A 13,207-nucleotide genomic window follows, 5' to 3' on the forward strand; every position below is an offset into this window, starting at 1 on the left:
ATGAAGCCCTTGTCATTACTGCCAAAAACAAAAAAGTTTTCTGACGTTTGTGTATTTATGACATTGACAATACAGATTCGTTTTTAGTTTACAAATTCTAATTAAACTTATGAACACACGAATTAAATCAAGTTAAACGCATATTTTACTCTTAATACAAGTTAAATAGTTCCAGATTTTGTGTCATGGTTTTTTAATTTTGTTAATTTAAACATGGTAGTTAATAATGAGGATCTAAAAGAAACGAAAAGGTTACGTTTTAAGACTAATGTACAACACAGTTCTGGTGATATTTATGGAGATTCAAAGTTCATTAAGGAGACGAAACAAAAAGGTCCTACGAGTTAAAAGAATTATCAATCGGTTATTACGATTTACCATTGCATTTCTTTTCTACATCTATATCTGTTTATTATTGTTTACAGATGTGCCTGAGAAGTCGGCATCTCTGTTTGCATTTTTGCACGTTGAATTAACTAGAGGATATCTTTTGGAACATGATGAGGAAAGATTTTCTGCAAGGAGAGAAAAAGTTTATTCTTTCATAAAAATTCCTCAAGAATTAGAGAAGTTCATGGCTTATGGATTTTTTCAATGTGCCGATTCTTTACTCTTTGTTTACACTTTTTTGCCATTAAGATTCATAATGGCATTTTGGTCATTCTTTAATAGATTGTTCAGAAGATGTTTTGGGTAAGTTTTAAATTTCAGATACATACTTTTTATTTAGGTTTATACATTATGAAATAACTAACTTTACAGGTTTTATTCACATCAACATAAAAGTATACTTAAACCTGCAGAGACGTGTGATGTCCTAAAAGGATTCATATTGTTAGTGTGTAGTATATTGATGTGTTATATTGACACAAACATGATGTACCATTTGGTCAAAAGCCAGAGTGTTATGAAATTGTATATTTTTTACAACATGTTGGAGGTTGGGGACCGTTTATTCTCAGCCTTTGGTCAAGACACAATTGATGCTTTGTTTTGGACAGCTACTGAACCCAGGGACAGAAGACGAGAACACTTGGGTGTTATTCCACATTTGATTTTTGCAATGACCTATGTGTGTATCCTTTAAAATATGTGGGAATTGTTTGGTAGAGTTATATTTCATGTCATGATAAAATGATTGTTATGCACAGTTAGCCATAGTTATTTAATTTTGTGATATTACCTATTTCTTGATCTGTTGGTTTTTTGACTATCCACATAATAAATGTATGTTGCCAACATTATTTCTACAATATATTAAATTTATAAATATATAATTAATTTATAGATTACATTTGAAATAATGGTGTATCATTGTTTTAAATATTAGTACAATTTTAATAGCAAATATGTTTAACAGTTCATATAGGTCATTCAGTATAATTTAAAACAAGGACTATTGAACCAATAATCTGATAAATATATCAAAGTGATTGTATACCACTGTTATATAAATTTAATACTTGTTGATTTTTTTCCTTTTAATTAATATATTAAAATAGTTGAAATACAATGGTACTAGTAATTTCCTTAGCATTTTTGTACAGTTCTTCACAGTTTATTAGTTTTGTTTCAAGCCACAACTTTGAATGTTGCCTTTAATTCTAATAATAAAAGTCTTCTCATCATTATGATGTCAAATAATGTAAGTACGTAAGACTTTTAACAATTTATCTAAAGTATGATCAGTTAAGGTCGAATATATCATTGAATGTTGATGTAGTTTCAAAAACCAAAGGTTTGATTAATTTAAAAAAAATGTGTACATTAATGCCAACTTTCTAAAAAGCAAATATGGTTTCAATTTATGATTTGCTTTTATACACATAAATTCATTTATTATATATTTAAATTAACTATTATATATCTCTCCCTGCAGAGTTTGTACTGCATAAAGTTATTATAGGCCTGTTGCATTTCAATAGCTAAAATAAATTGATGCAACATATTTCAGAATGATCACTTTATACAGGGTGATAGGTGTAACAGCTTTGAAGCTTTTTGCTGAAAAATATGCTATACAATCGCAAGTATTCCTTAAAAATTTAAATAAATTGTTTACATAGTACTTTAATAATCATTACAAGAATAATCAAATGAATAACAAATAAATTGTTAAGTAAAGGAGCTATATGATAGAGAGTATTTACTTTTCTTATTAATTAAACTCACTAATATGGTCTGCACTGAGATTTGTAGTTGCTATTAGATTCAACAATTAGAAAATATTTAGGAAATAGCTTTGGGCAGTTGAAGTGAACCCTTCTGAAAGTATGGAGTCTCGAATTTGGTGGTTTTCTTATTTGGTATGCTTTCATATTTTCTGTGAGTTTCAGCATATATTAAAATCTTATCTAGGTATGTGTCATCAACCTGTATTTAGGGAAACTGTGTGGTGGAATTTTATTATTAAAATTGTTTAAAGTACTATGTATTAATTAATTTTTAAATTTCAGTTTGTTGAACTAAAAGGAAGTGTATTCAAAAAATTTGACAAAAACAACTTATTCCAAGTATCATGCAGTGATGTAAGGGAGCGTCTTCATCTGTCAGTTCTGCTCTTCATAGTTGTGTTGCAAACTATGAAAGAGTACTTGTGGCGGGAGGATCGTTTTTGGATCTTGGCTCCAGATTGTGTTTTAGTTCTAACTTTTGAAGTTATTATTGATTGGGTCAAGCATGCATTCATTTCTAGGTATGTGTTGTTATTTAAAAAAAATCTTTAAACACAAGCATAGCAAGCAACTATTTAGAATTTTTTTTAATACTGCAAACATCTATGTTGTACTGTGCTTGTCATTAAAATTACAGTATTTTATACTGGCATTTAATATTGCACATCCGAAATATTAATCTTTTATGAATACAAACATTTTTAACTATATCCACAAGTCATGGCAGCACTGTACAATAATGAGAACAATCTTCAAAACTATACTCAGCTTGACTTCGCTGTAAGTCCTATGTTGCCCAATCAAATGCTGGCTACTATACCACCTATTTTTCCTTGTTTCATTAAGATGCAATAAAACCATACTTTCAGTTTAAATCAAGTCCATTGATTCATTCATTTTATATATTGATTAACTTCCTAGTATTTACAGAAATGTGTACATATGTAATAATGAGGTGTTATGCACACTATTGATTGTTTTTCAATCTATTTTAAGTGCTATGTACAAAATTTTACAGGTTTAACGAAATTCCGTATGGAGTGTACAGGGAATATACAGTCAGTCTAGCATATGATGTTGCACAAACTAGACAAAAATATGCATTTAGCGATCACTCTGATCTAGTGGCTCGGAGAATGGGATTCATACCTTTACCACTGGGAGTTGTTATTACTAGAGTACTGGTTCATGCTGTTAAAATTGATGGGTGAGTGTTATTGTACTGCTATTTACTCTTATAAGTAGTAAGATTTTTCAAGGCCAGTGACTAAAGTGACTGAAAGCTTTGGCCCCTGAAAAGGGACCTGGGCTTGGTGAGTGCTTTGGCACCTGGAAGGAGACCTACGCTTGTTGAGACTGTCGAAACGTCAGCATGTCGACCGACTGTGCCTGGGAGGAATGAAACTCTGTTCATTCTTTGGCTATTTTTTTATTATTTATTCTCACATACGTGTTTGTAAGAATAAATAGAATATGTATTCTAAGTAATAATTTTGTTACATTAGTTGAAGAAAGTGATAGAAGCTTTTTAATGGCTTTGGAAAGCTATCAGATTACGCAATTTATAATATATTTTTTTGCCTTTTGCAGATTTGCAGCAATGTTTTTGATATTCATAGCGTACATTTGTCTGATAACAGTTAGGGTGCTAATATCGATAGTAATACTCGGTAAGGCCTGTGACCTAATTTCCCAGCATCAAATGGATAAGCATGAAAGCTTTCATACTACACCCAAAAGGTATATATTATAATAATCTAATATCTAAAACTTGCTGAAAGACATTTTATCTAAGAATTAGATTAAAATTTTGTAAGGCGTATCAACTGTGTATGGGCTGACAATTTTTTTAAACAATGCTATTTCATTGTACAGATTATTTAAAGAACAGATTTTACTCACAAGGCGCGATGAAGAGGCGTTCATTATAAAAAATGCATATTTTAAAACTATACAATGAGCATAAAATTAAAATTAGATAGAATATTTTAGACATGTTAAAATAACTTTAAAAATGGATCTTATTAAATGACATTAATAAAATGTAATGCGGGCTATGCAAAGCTCGTCCATAAACAAAAACTTAAAAAAAATGATTCTATCACATTAAGCTTTTAAGTGATAAATCTGGGAATAAATTTCTCTACTACTGTAATATTAATGTTAATAATATTGCGATCTCGTCTTAAATTCGCGCGCGTTTGGAACCGTCCTATGTTAATGGTTAACTTTCTTGAAGAATGCCATTGTAGAAGCTGAATTTAATTCTAGCTTTTCTACCTTTCTCTGCTGCTATGCAGTAATGCAAATATTATATGGTTATTATTCGGTGGGCGCCATATCTCTTATTATAGATGAGTTTTATTATAAAGAATATTAGATGTTATCAAAATTATTGTTTCAACGTTCGTGCCGTCTTAATTTATTGTACACAAGTATTCCTTTGTATGTTGAATGTTTTTTTAGGGAATCAAAAGATGTTGTGAAAGAAATTGTTTATCCTCAAAAGTCTCCCGAAGCGGAAGTCCCTCTAATGAGGCAACCAGTTAAATTAAAGTTTCAAATACCCGACGAAGTGGTTATTGTAAGTATATTTAATATTTTCACTTAAAATATACCTCTATAAAAGGTGTAATGTAATTAAATATTAATTAGTCATTATCAGTTTAGTAAAATCATTATTATCTTTAACAATCGTGGTTATTTGAATTTTTTAAGTTGTATTGAATTGGGTTTTCTTGTAACTGTATTAAATCTATTTAAGAAACCTAATTTATATTGCAACTGACGTAGGACACTGGATTGGCAAGTTTAAGATGCAGCGGGCAGGCCACATATCGCCCAAAAGCGCTGCGCGGTGACGTTTACGACGATCCTCTTAAGGTCGTCGGACGACGCTGGATCTGATTCGCACCAACCGGTCCTATTGTTTTTATATGGAGGACAATTGTAACAGTGAATGTCCTACGGCTGGATTGGTGATGACGGCTTTATGTGTTATTTAGCCTATTTATATCATCATCCTTTTTACGTCATATCCCTCACTACTGAGGAATGTGATCCTTTTTTTCGCGCCCTTGGTTCGGACGTGTTCGGCCTTGCATATGGGACTCCTACTTCCATCTACTTTTTTAATGATTTTCCAATATGTCACCGCTATAGTAAATTATGTATACACGTGTGAGTTTATATAATCTATTCCTGCAAGACATGAACACCTGAGAAATCCGCAGTTATTTCTACTGATTCAGTATGCCTTGTGGTATTCAGCAAAGTTGTCACTGCAGTAAATGTGGACTCAACGCTGTCTTTGTTGTCAATATCTGTTCAAAATAACGTCAGTAGTTTAAATATTTTTTGACTTTTACAGAATGAACCTCTCGTAGACTCGTCAGCGGGAGCCGCAGCAATATTTTCAAATAGCGCCATAGACCTTAACGGTGTTTGTTACTTAAACGATACGATGAACGCACAGGTGAAACAAGAATCAGAAGATTTCCTCGATACAGAACTGGTAAAACTATATATCATTGTATTACTTATTTTTTATATATTTATGCTATATAATAATCGGGTCTATTTTTTTTTCTTCCTCTTATTTCTAAATAGAGGCCGCTTCAGTAAGTTATATATATAATAGATAAATTAGAAATAGAACCATCCTTTGAATCTCGATTTACGCGCGTGTACGTGTCTGTGTCTATCCATGCTCTTCTTCCGTCCATCTTCGTATCATCTATTCATTCCTCTTTTGTTCGTCACAATTTCTTGCATTCCATTTCATTCTTTGTTTTCCTTTCATATCTCGCTTCACTTAACCCAATGAATAACTACACGCAGTAAATTTTGTATATTTCGCACATTTTTATTTCTTTTGCTTTATTGTAGAATTTGTACATTTCATATTGTGTTTATTTACTTCTCACTTTTTATTTTATTTATCACAGTTCTATCATATGTTTTCTAATGTATCATAATTCGTTCCTATATATTTTTTGGTTATTTTGGTTACTCTCAGCCTATTTGTTTCTCTTTATACCTTTCTTTAACCCTCCTGCAGTACTCTAGGAAGCTCCGGCGACTATCTTGGCTGTCCACCAGCAAGGCGATGGTATCTTCCCTGATCCTAACCTGCAACCGAGACTAATATTCTACCCTCAGACACTTCTTTTAGCCGGACCACCGGCAATCAGGTGCTCCACGGTCTGGTCCACCGCAAGGTCACAGGAGCACAAGGGACTCTCCTTGAGTTTAAACCTATGCATGTACTCAGCAACTCCCACGTGCTCCGTGAACATTTGGTGACCTGATAGCGGGAAAAATATGCACGTCACGGAAACCGTCGTGCCTTCCACATACCTCGTCTTCCATTCGCCATGTGTGTTCCAGCTTAAGCTGTCGGTTGACAGCGCTTGGTTTCTTTTTACTCTTTAGGGCCGTGTCCTTCGTCAGTTCAGGCCATACTGCAAGACATAGGCTTAAAAATTCGTCGTTTCAGCCCATAGACGCCCACTGCAAGGGATAAGTCTCCACCAATGATATCTTTGGCGGATATATCATAATCGACATGCTCGAGAGTTGGCGGTCGCTGTGTGGTATTATGGTAAACAAAGGACGCTGCTGTCCATCCTCTGGAAACTTGTCTGTGAGCAGTGGTAATTCTATATAATTACTACACAAAGTGTGAATTATATAAGATTGTATCTCTGGAATCGAACTAAAGATCGAAATCTCAGTCCGTTACCGTTGGGCTACTACTGCCTAATCAAAGTAAAGGAGCGCTTATAATATAATTGTTTGTGAAGTATTCGTTAGAATCAAATGTAAGATAATTTAAGTTAAACATTTATTTCACAACACAAAGTCACATAGAATTGCACTAACCAATCTTTAAAAAAAAGGAAGTTAAAGAATAAAACCTACACTAAAATAGAATATGACGAAATAAACATTTATATTTAATATTTCAAAAGATAAAATTGTTGTGTGTCGCAGTACTTGGAAATAAGAAAGTGCTAAGTAGATTTTTAAATAAAAATGTTTTATTTTTAATTTGAATACTTCGATAATTTTGTAAGTATGCGATTTTGAACGTGCGCAGGGGGACGTGAGTCGCAGTGCGCCGAATATAAAGGCAGTGTCGTCCAGTGGTGAGCCAACTGACCCAGAACGCTCACAATCACCCGATGCAGACGGACTTAAACGTCGCGCCGAGTCAGAACCCAACTTGGCAACACCGGACGACGACGCGGCCTAACAATCTGACATGTATCATTTATTCCGAATATAGAAAATCATGCTCCATATTTATTTCATCCAGAAATATTGATGATAAATATTTTTATTATTAAAATTAAGCTCAAAAGGCTACTGCAATTCGTATACAGGTAATATTATTGAAATGTATTCGTAATAGGCTAAAATTTTCACATTCCAAATATAACTCAAGGTGTAGTGTTGGAAATAAATATCTTTTCTTCAGCCTACAGATTGGTAAATTAATTGGCGTTAGAATTTTTTTTTTCAGTGAAAAGAGAACGTAAATTGTTCAGAAATGACCATAATATAATGATATTATGTCGTCATAGTCCGTCACATCGCCCATCGCTCATATTAAATTCTTTATATGTATATAAATTATATTTGCTTTTTCATTTGTGTAAATATTGTTGAAATAAACCGATTACAGTATGTAAAATTGGTGATATAACTTTTATCAATTTTTCCGTCAGATAAACTTAGGATTTGCGGGCAGACGGTTGGCCGACCGTCTTAAGACAGAAATGACGACAAATTTTTTTATTATTAGTTATAAATAATCTCTTTAATTTTGATATTTTTAATATATATATTTTCCAACCTAACCTATAAATATTTTTGGTAATCTGTCTTCCGTACAAAAATATTTTGGTTCTGTCGATTAAACGTCTGTCTGCCAAATGTCTAAATGTTTACGTACGGACTAGAAGACTTTAAGACTAGGAGACTATGTATAAGATTATCAAATGCAGCCATCATAATTTTACTATTATCTGGAAGTCTCGTTTGCCAAAATTGTTTTTTAATATTTCAAGTGTATTGCGTTATGGGCACTTAGTAGATTGTTCCATATGGATATTTTTACTGAGATGTCGAATACATGACAAAGAAATTTACAATTTTTATTTGGCAGTTTTATTTCAAATTTAGTCTGAATAATATTTTTTTAACAAAAACACAGGATTCATTATTTATAAGTGTATAAGTAGATATTTTAGCAAATATCTTTCTTTAGTCTTTATCTATACTTAGCTATTATAATTTGGCACAAAAAAATTTCATAATTTTTGTCAAATACTTGATAATAATTTTATATGTAAAATGATATATACTGCAAAATTACAGCATGTTGAGGGCTAATTACAAGTTAATAAGAATATATTTAATGAAACATTTAATAACTGGGAAACAACACATGAAAAATTTTGTAGGATTTTGCAGCACAATGATTAAGAAGTATATTTAGTGCATTAAATAATATCTTAATAATGAATAAAAAAAACTCTTTTAATTATTTGGATATTCGATCATTATATCAGTATAAATTTAAAGTATGAGACTGCAAGCTGATTATGTGCAGTATAGGGTGAAGATAATCCAGATTGTATCCGAAATTGCTTACTTAATATTCAATGGCTTAAAAAGTAATTTAATCATGTTAATACTGATTTTCAAAATATATTTAAGTGTCAATTGGGTGCTCTGGTATTAAAGTTTAAAAAAAACATGGCTTTAATCATTTTGGCAAATAAGAAAACATAACAAAATGCTCTTGCATTTGATAATCCAATACAACTTTTCCTAGATACATTTATCTATTTACTCTGTTATGAAGTTACGTTGAGCAAGAAAACGAATGACAGTTGAAATTTGCTGAAAATAGAATGTAAGCTGACATTTGTCTTTGAAATTATTTTTACACAGTGTATTGTTCGTATAAATTATTTTATTCAAATAATATACCAGGGGCGGCCAACTGTAGGTTGCGAGCCCAGGCGGCTCTTTGGACGATTATTTTTCGGCTCCGATTGATTGTTGAATTATTTCAATATTTAAATTTATATTACCTGTATTAGTTCCTGGGAAATCGAAGCAAATTACTGGTGTGAATTATTGTCATTATAATTATTATAATTTAAATCCAAATATCGATCATAATTCATTAACCAGCATCTTGAGTATTATTAAGAGTGTTGTTATATACGCGTGCCATTATATCAAACTTTAATACACATATTTTGAACATTTCTTTGAATAATTTCAATAAATATGATTTTTATAAAAAAAACATCATTTTGCGTTTGAAATGTGAATACGCTTTGCGGCTTGCAAAAAATTACAGATTTCAAAAAATGGTTCACATTATCAAAGAACTTGGCCACCCTTGTTATATATATTAATATTTTTCTTTCATCCTATATTATCTAGTCGATTATGGGAAAGTTTGTGTTGAATCTATGTGTACAATGTTTTATTGATTTTTATGAATTTAACGGTTTAATATTGATGTAAGCATTATTTAATGGTGTATGTTTCAAATTTAATATATTTATCATTAGTGTGAGCATCAGTACTGATGGACATTTTCAATTATTTTATTTTCCCTTTTATTCTGAATTTATACAAAACATTAGCGGCTGTTCTTATAATATCAGTTTGAGGAATCAGTTTAAAATCCTATTATATTTCTAAGACATTAAATTTATATTATTTTAATTAAAATGTGGTAGAATTTTGTTTTAATTGGTGACAACTACTCAATTTATTGGAACAGATTTTCAACATACAAGATTAGTCATATAGCTATATATCTTAATATTTTGAATAAAAACTCGCTTACCTATTATATGTATGACTAAAAACAACAACCTCGAGCAGCCTACAATTTTTTTTCGTATTAACACGATTTCTTTTTCCAGTTTTTATCAGTGTTTTTGGTTCTTCTGTTAATAGACCCTCTTCAGATATGGTACATATTATAAGTTTTTGTTTGCTATGCTCTCTGTTTTACGTTTCTTCACAACAACATAAAGTGGAAAAAGTGTTTATTAATTTTTTTTTAATCTAAATTGAAACCTGCAAAAAATGTATAATTCTATTTATATTAAAGATATCATGTATAGCAATATAATCAATATATTTTTATATTGATTGCTATGAAGAAGATGAAAACACAAATGTTAAAGTATAGTGCGTATGTTAAGTAGTAACATGAACTTGGTCCTAAGCTATTATTTCGTTTTTGACGTGACATTTGGCACAAAAAACTGTATAAAGAATTTTAAAAAGTAAACCGAAATCTATAGATTTTAAGACAAAAAGTTTACATTTGGTTTGGTTCCTAAATTGCTTTAATCAGTTTTAAATGTGTCAAATAGAGTGAATTCGAAATTTTACTAGATTTTATTAAAACTTCTAAATTATTTATTTATTTGTAAATAATACAAGTAAAAAATAAACGATTAACTTGATTAAATGTAAACTGGTAAATAATTAAAACAACATTTTGTTTTCATTCTAATTATTTTGATTATTACAATTAAGGACGTTAGTTATTTAAAATAAATCATCATATTTAACTTATTATAAAAATAATCATTACATAGGCAAACACAAGCACTGTTTTTAACTTACTGGGCAACTTCATCGGTCCATCATAATATGTAACAGTAGTCCAATAAGTAAAAAAAAATGAAATTTGAATGACAGGCTTTGGCAGAATTGAATTATAGAAACTATATACCTTTAATTTTCTAATAGGTTAAACTAAATGCCTTTAAGCTACAGATGCATAAATCAGAAGCAGAGAAAAACTATAAAACTAATAGAAATATCAATTAATGCATTTAAACCATAAGTTGTGGTGATAAAACGATTTTAATAACGTTTTTGGTCAATCTTGTATTAATAAGTTTTTATTTTAGTTTACTTTTATTTATTTTTTAAAGATAAATGCACGTAACTAATCTGTCAACTTTAATTTAAATTAGTTTTTGCACTGATTATTTTATTAGTGTGAATAAGTTGCCCAAACACAGCCAACCTTTACATTGCCACTGTCGCACTACTGACTTTCAATAAAGAAAATGTTAATTATTAAAAAAAATGTAATATGTTCTTTTTTGTATATTATGGTGACACTTTTTAAATGTATCCTAACGTGAACAATAAAGAATATTAAATAAATAAATAATATGGTACAGCTTTTCAGGCGGTAAGTTGTCACCGTGACCCATTCGTCTTCTTTATAAATCATGGAATGCGTAAAATGTAAAGAATATCAAATGCTAACGGTAATTATTGATGAATCTGCACAAATTAGAAGAGGCTTTTATAATTTTTTAATAGTGACGATTTGAATTCACAATGAAACGTCGAACAATCAAACCAATTCTGAGTGAGACATTTTTAAAATATTTTAGTTTTGTATTTTTTATTTTATTTACATATACTGTTGTACAATGCAAAGTATAATAGATTTATTGTTATTAATTCTACAAATTGCTTATTTATATTTCCTATTAAAACATTAAATAAATGGTCGTTATTATTGTTTCAAAGTTCCTTTTATTTTATTCATGTAATTGAATATACATACTTGAATATTTGTTAATATATCAAAGACACGGTAGTCTATACTAGAAACCTGAATAAAATTAGAGAAAAGTATTAAAAAAGCTTAAGGAGTTTGTTTTGTACTTATAGAAATATAGAAAATACGATCTTAGACAATTGAATTTCATTTCCGTAGTATTTTATCCAAAACTTAATATTTTTTGTCATTTACAAAGCGCATAGACCTCTGAAGTAATTGGGGTTTAGACTGTTAAATTATATATTCTTAGGACCCTACCTTGGTTTGCGCTATCACTTAAACACGCCTAACATTCTGATTTGTGATTATCCGTGAAGGCCTAATCACGGTTGTTATTAGAATTATTGGATCGTTTTAAGCTAACATTACCACTTCAAAAAGCATCAATTGTAGGGAAAAATCTGGCAGAGGAAATCCCCGAAAAACTGGTATTACTTATCGAAAGCCGGTCTGATGCAAGGCAGTATTGTGAGTATGCAGTAAGCTGTTTTGCCACGTGCCAAATGTCTAAGCCCAAATGCGTAATAAATGGCGAAGACGCACATCTAAATGTATACTATATATATGTATATACTACCATAATCGCTTTACTGCCCAGACGAAGAAGAGAGAGTTGGCTGCTCCATTTCGACATTTAGCCGTCAACGCTCGCGGCGGCGGCGTTCATGTCGTATTCTTCAGCACTCCACTTCGCCGCGCTTTTCTAAGTCTCATTTCAGTGGTTTCGATAGCACTATATTTGAAATACTACTAGTATATCTAAAAAAATAAATGTTAGATGTAGTCATACGCATAATTGTGAAAAGATTGTATTAAAAGTAATAATTCGAATATGATTTTATAAACTTACAATACTCGTACATTCGCCAAAGGATTTTCTATTAGTGTCTTTTAATTGCACTTTTGTAAGCAAGTGAAATGGACAAATAATTGTAGTGATCGACGACATATGTAAAAAAGCATTTACACATGGCTACTTTTTACAAAGGTGTGCAAGTATTCAAACTAAATTAAGTGTGTTCGCACCATATTGTCAGCAACTGAAGACTGGCCATTTGTACCCATGTAAATGCATGTTTGGTTTGTTATTATCAACCAATGAAATAAACTATGTGCTTTCTGGTATTAATTGTGTATGACGCACTATTTAATGATGCAGTACACTTCATAAGTAATTGTATATAAGTAATATGTAAAGAATAGTTTCACTAGAGGTCACGTTGAATTAGTTGCTACAGTTAAACATTTTAATTTGAGTCATGGTTTGTCTAGTGGAACAGTAAAACAAAATTATTTTGTTAAACAAAAATTTTTTCGTTTCCTTAGTTGATAATAAAACATTGTTAATTTTTAAGTTTCTAAAATATACTTTATAAATTTCCATCGGCGTTTGCGCCAT

The 13,207-nt window shown here is 30.7% G+C and overlaps 1 protein-coding gene across 1 annotated transcript; it reads left to right on the forward strand.

Annotated features, from left to right (window-relative positions):
• Nucleotides 1-82: 82 nt before the first annotated feature.
• On the forward strand, nucleotides 83-8,380 carry LOC137933856 (protein TAPT1 homolog). The gene is made up of 10 exons (XM_068777929.1): nucleotides 83-334; nucleotides 426-693; nucleotides 763-1,076; nucleotides 1,548-1,645; nucleotides 2,457-2,695; nucleotides 3,193-3,381; nucleotides 3,765-3,914; nucleotides 4,641-4,758; nucleotides 5,545-5,688; nucleotides 7,276-8,380. Exons 1-10 carry the CDS (start codon nucleotides 214-216, stop codon nucleotides 7,429-7,431), a joined length of 1,797 nt encoding a protein of 598 aa, XP_068634030.1. The 5' UTR covers nucleotides 83-213; the 3' UTR covers nucleotides 7,432-8,380.
• The last annotated feature ends 4,827 nt before the right edge of the window (nucleotides 8,381-13,207 follow it).

Source organism: Battus philenor, unplaced genomic scaffold (genome assembly GCF_028537555.1).
Source record: "Battus philenor isolate CCGP_79_NKW_IND1 unplaced genomic scaffold, ilBatPhil1.0.hap1 SCAF_14, whole genome shotgun sequence".
Classification (NCBI taxonomy): Eukaryota; Metazoa; Arthropoda; class Insecta; order Lepidoptera; family Papilionidae; genus Battus; species Battus philenor.

What these genes read in the sequence shown, in the direction of transcription:
- LOC137933856 (XM_068777929.1), top strand. Translation starts at nt 214, where the DNA reads ATGGTAGTTAATAATGAGGATCTAAAAGAAACGAAAAGGTTACGTTTT. An exon ending in TTTTGCAATGACCTATGTGT is followed by an intron (nt 1,077 to 1,547) that starts GTATCCTTTAAA and finishes ATTTTTGTACAG; the next exon opens with TTCTTCACAGTTTATTAGTT. An exon ending in TTTCATACTACACCCAAAAG is followed by an intron (nt 3,915 to 4,640) that starts GTATATATTATA and finishes ATGTTTTTTTAG; the next exon opens with GGAATCAAAAGATGTTGTGA.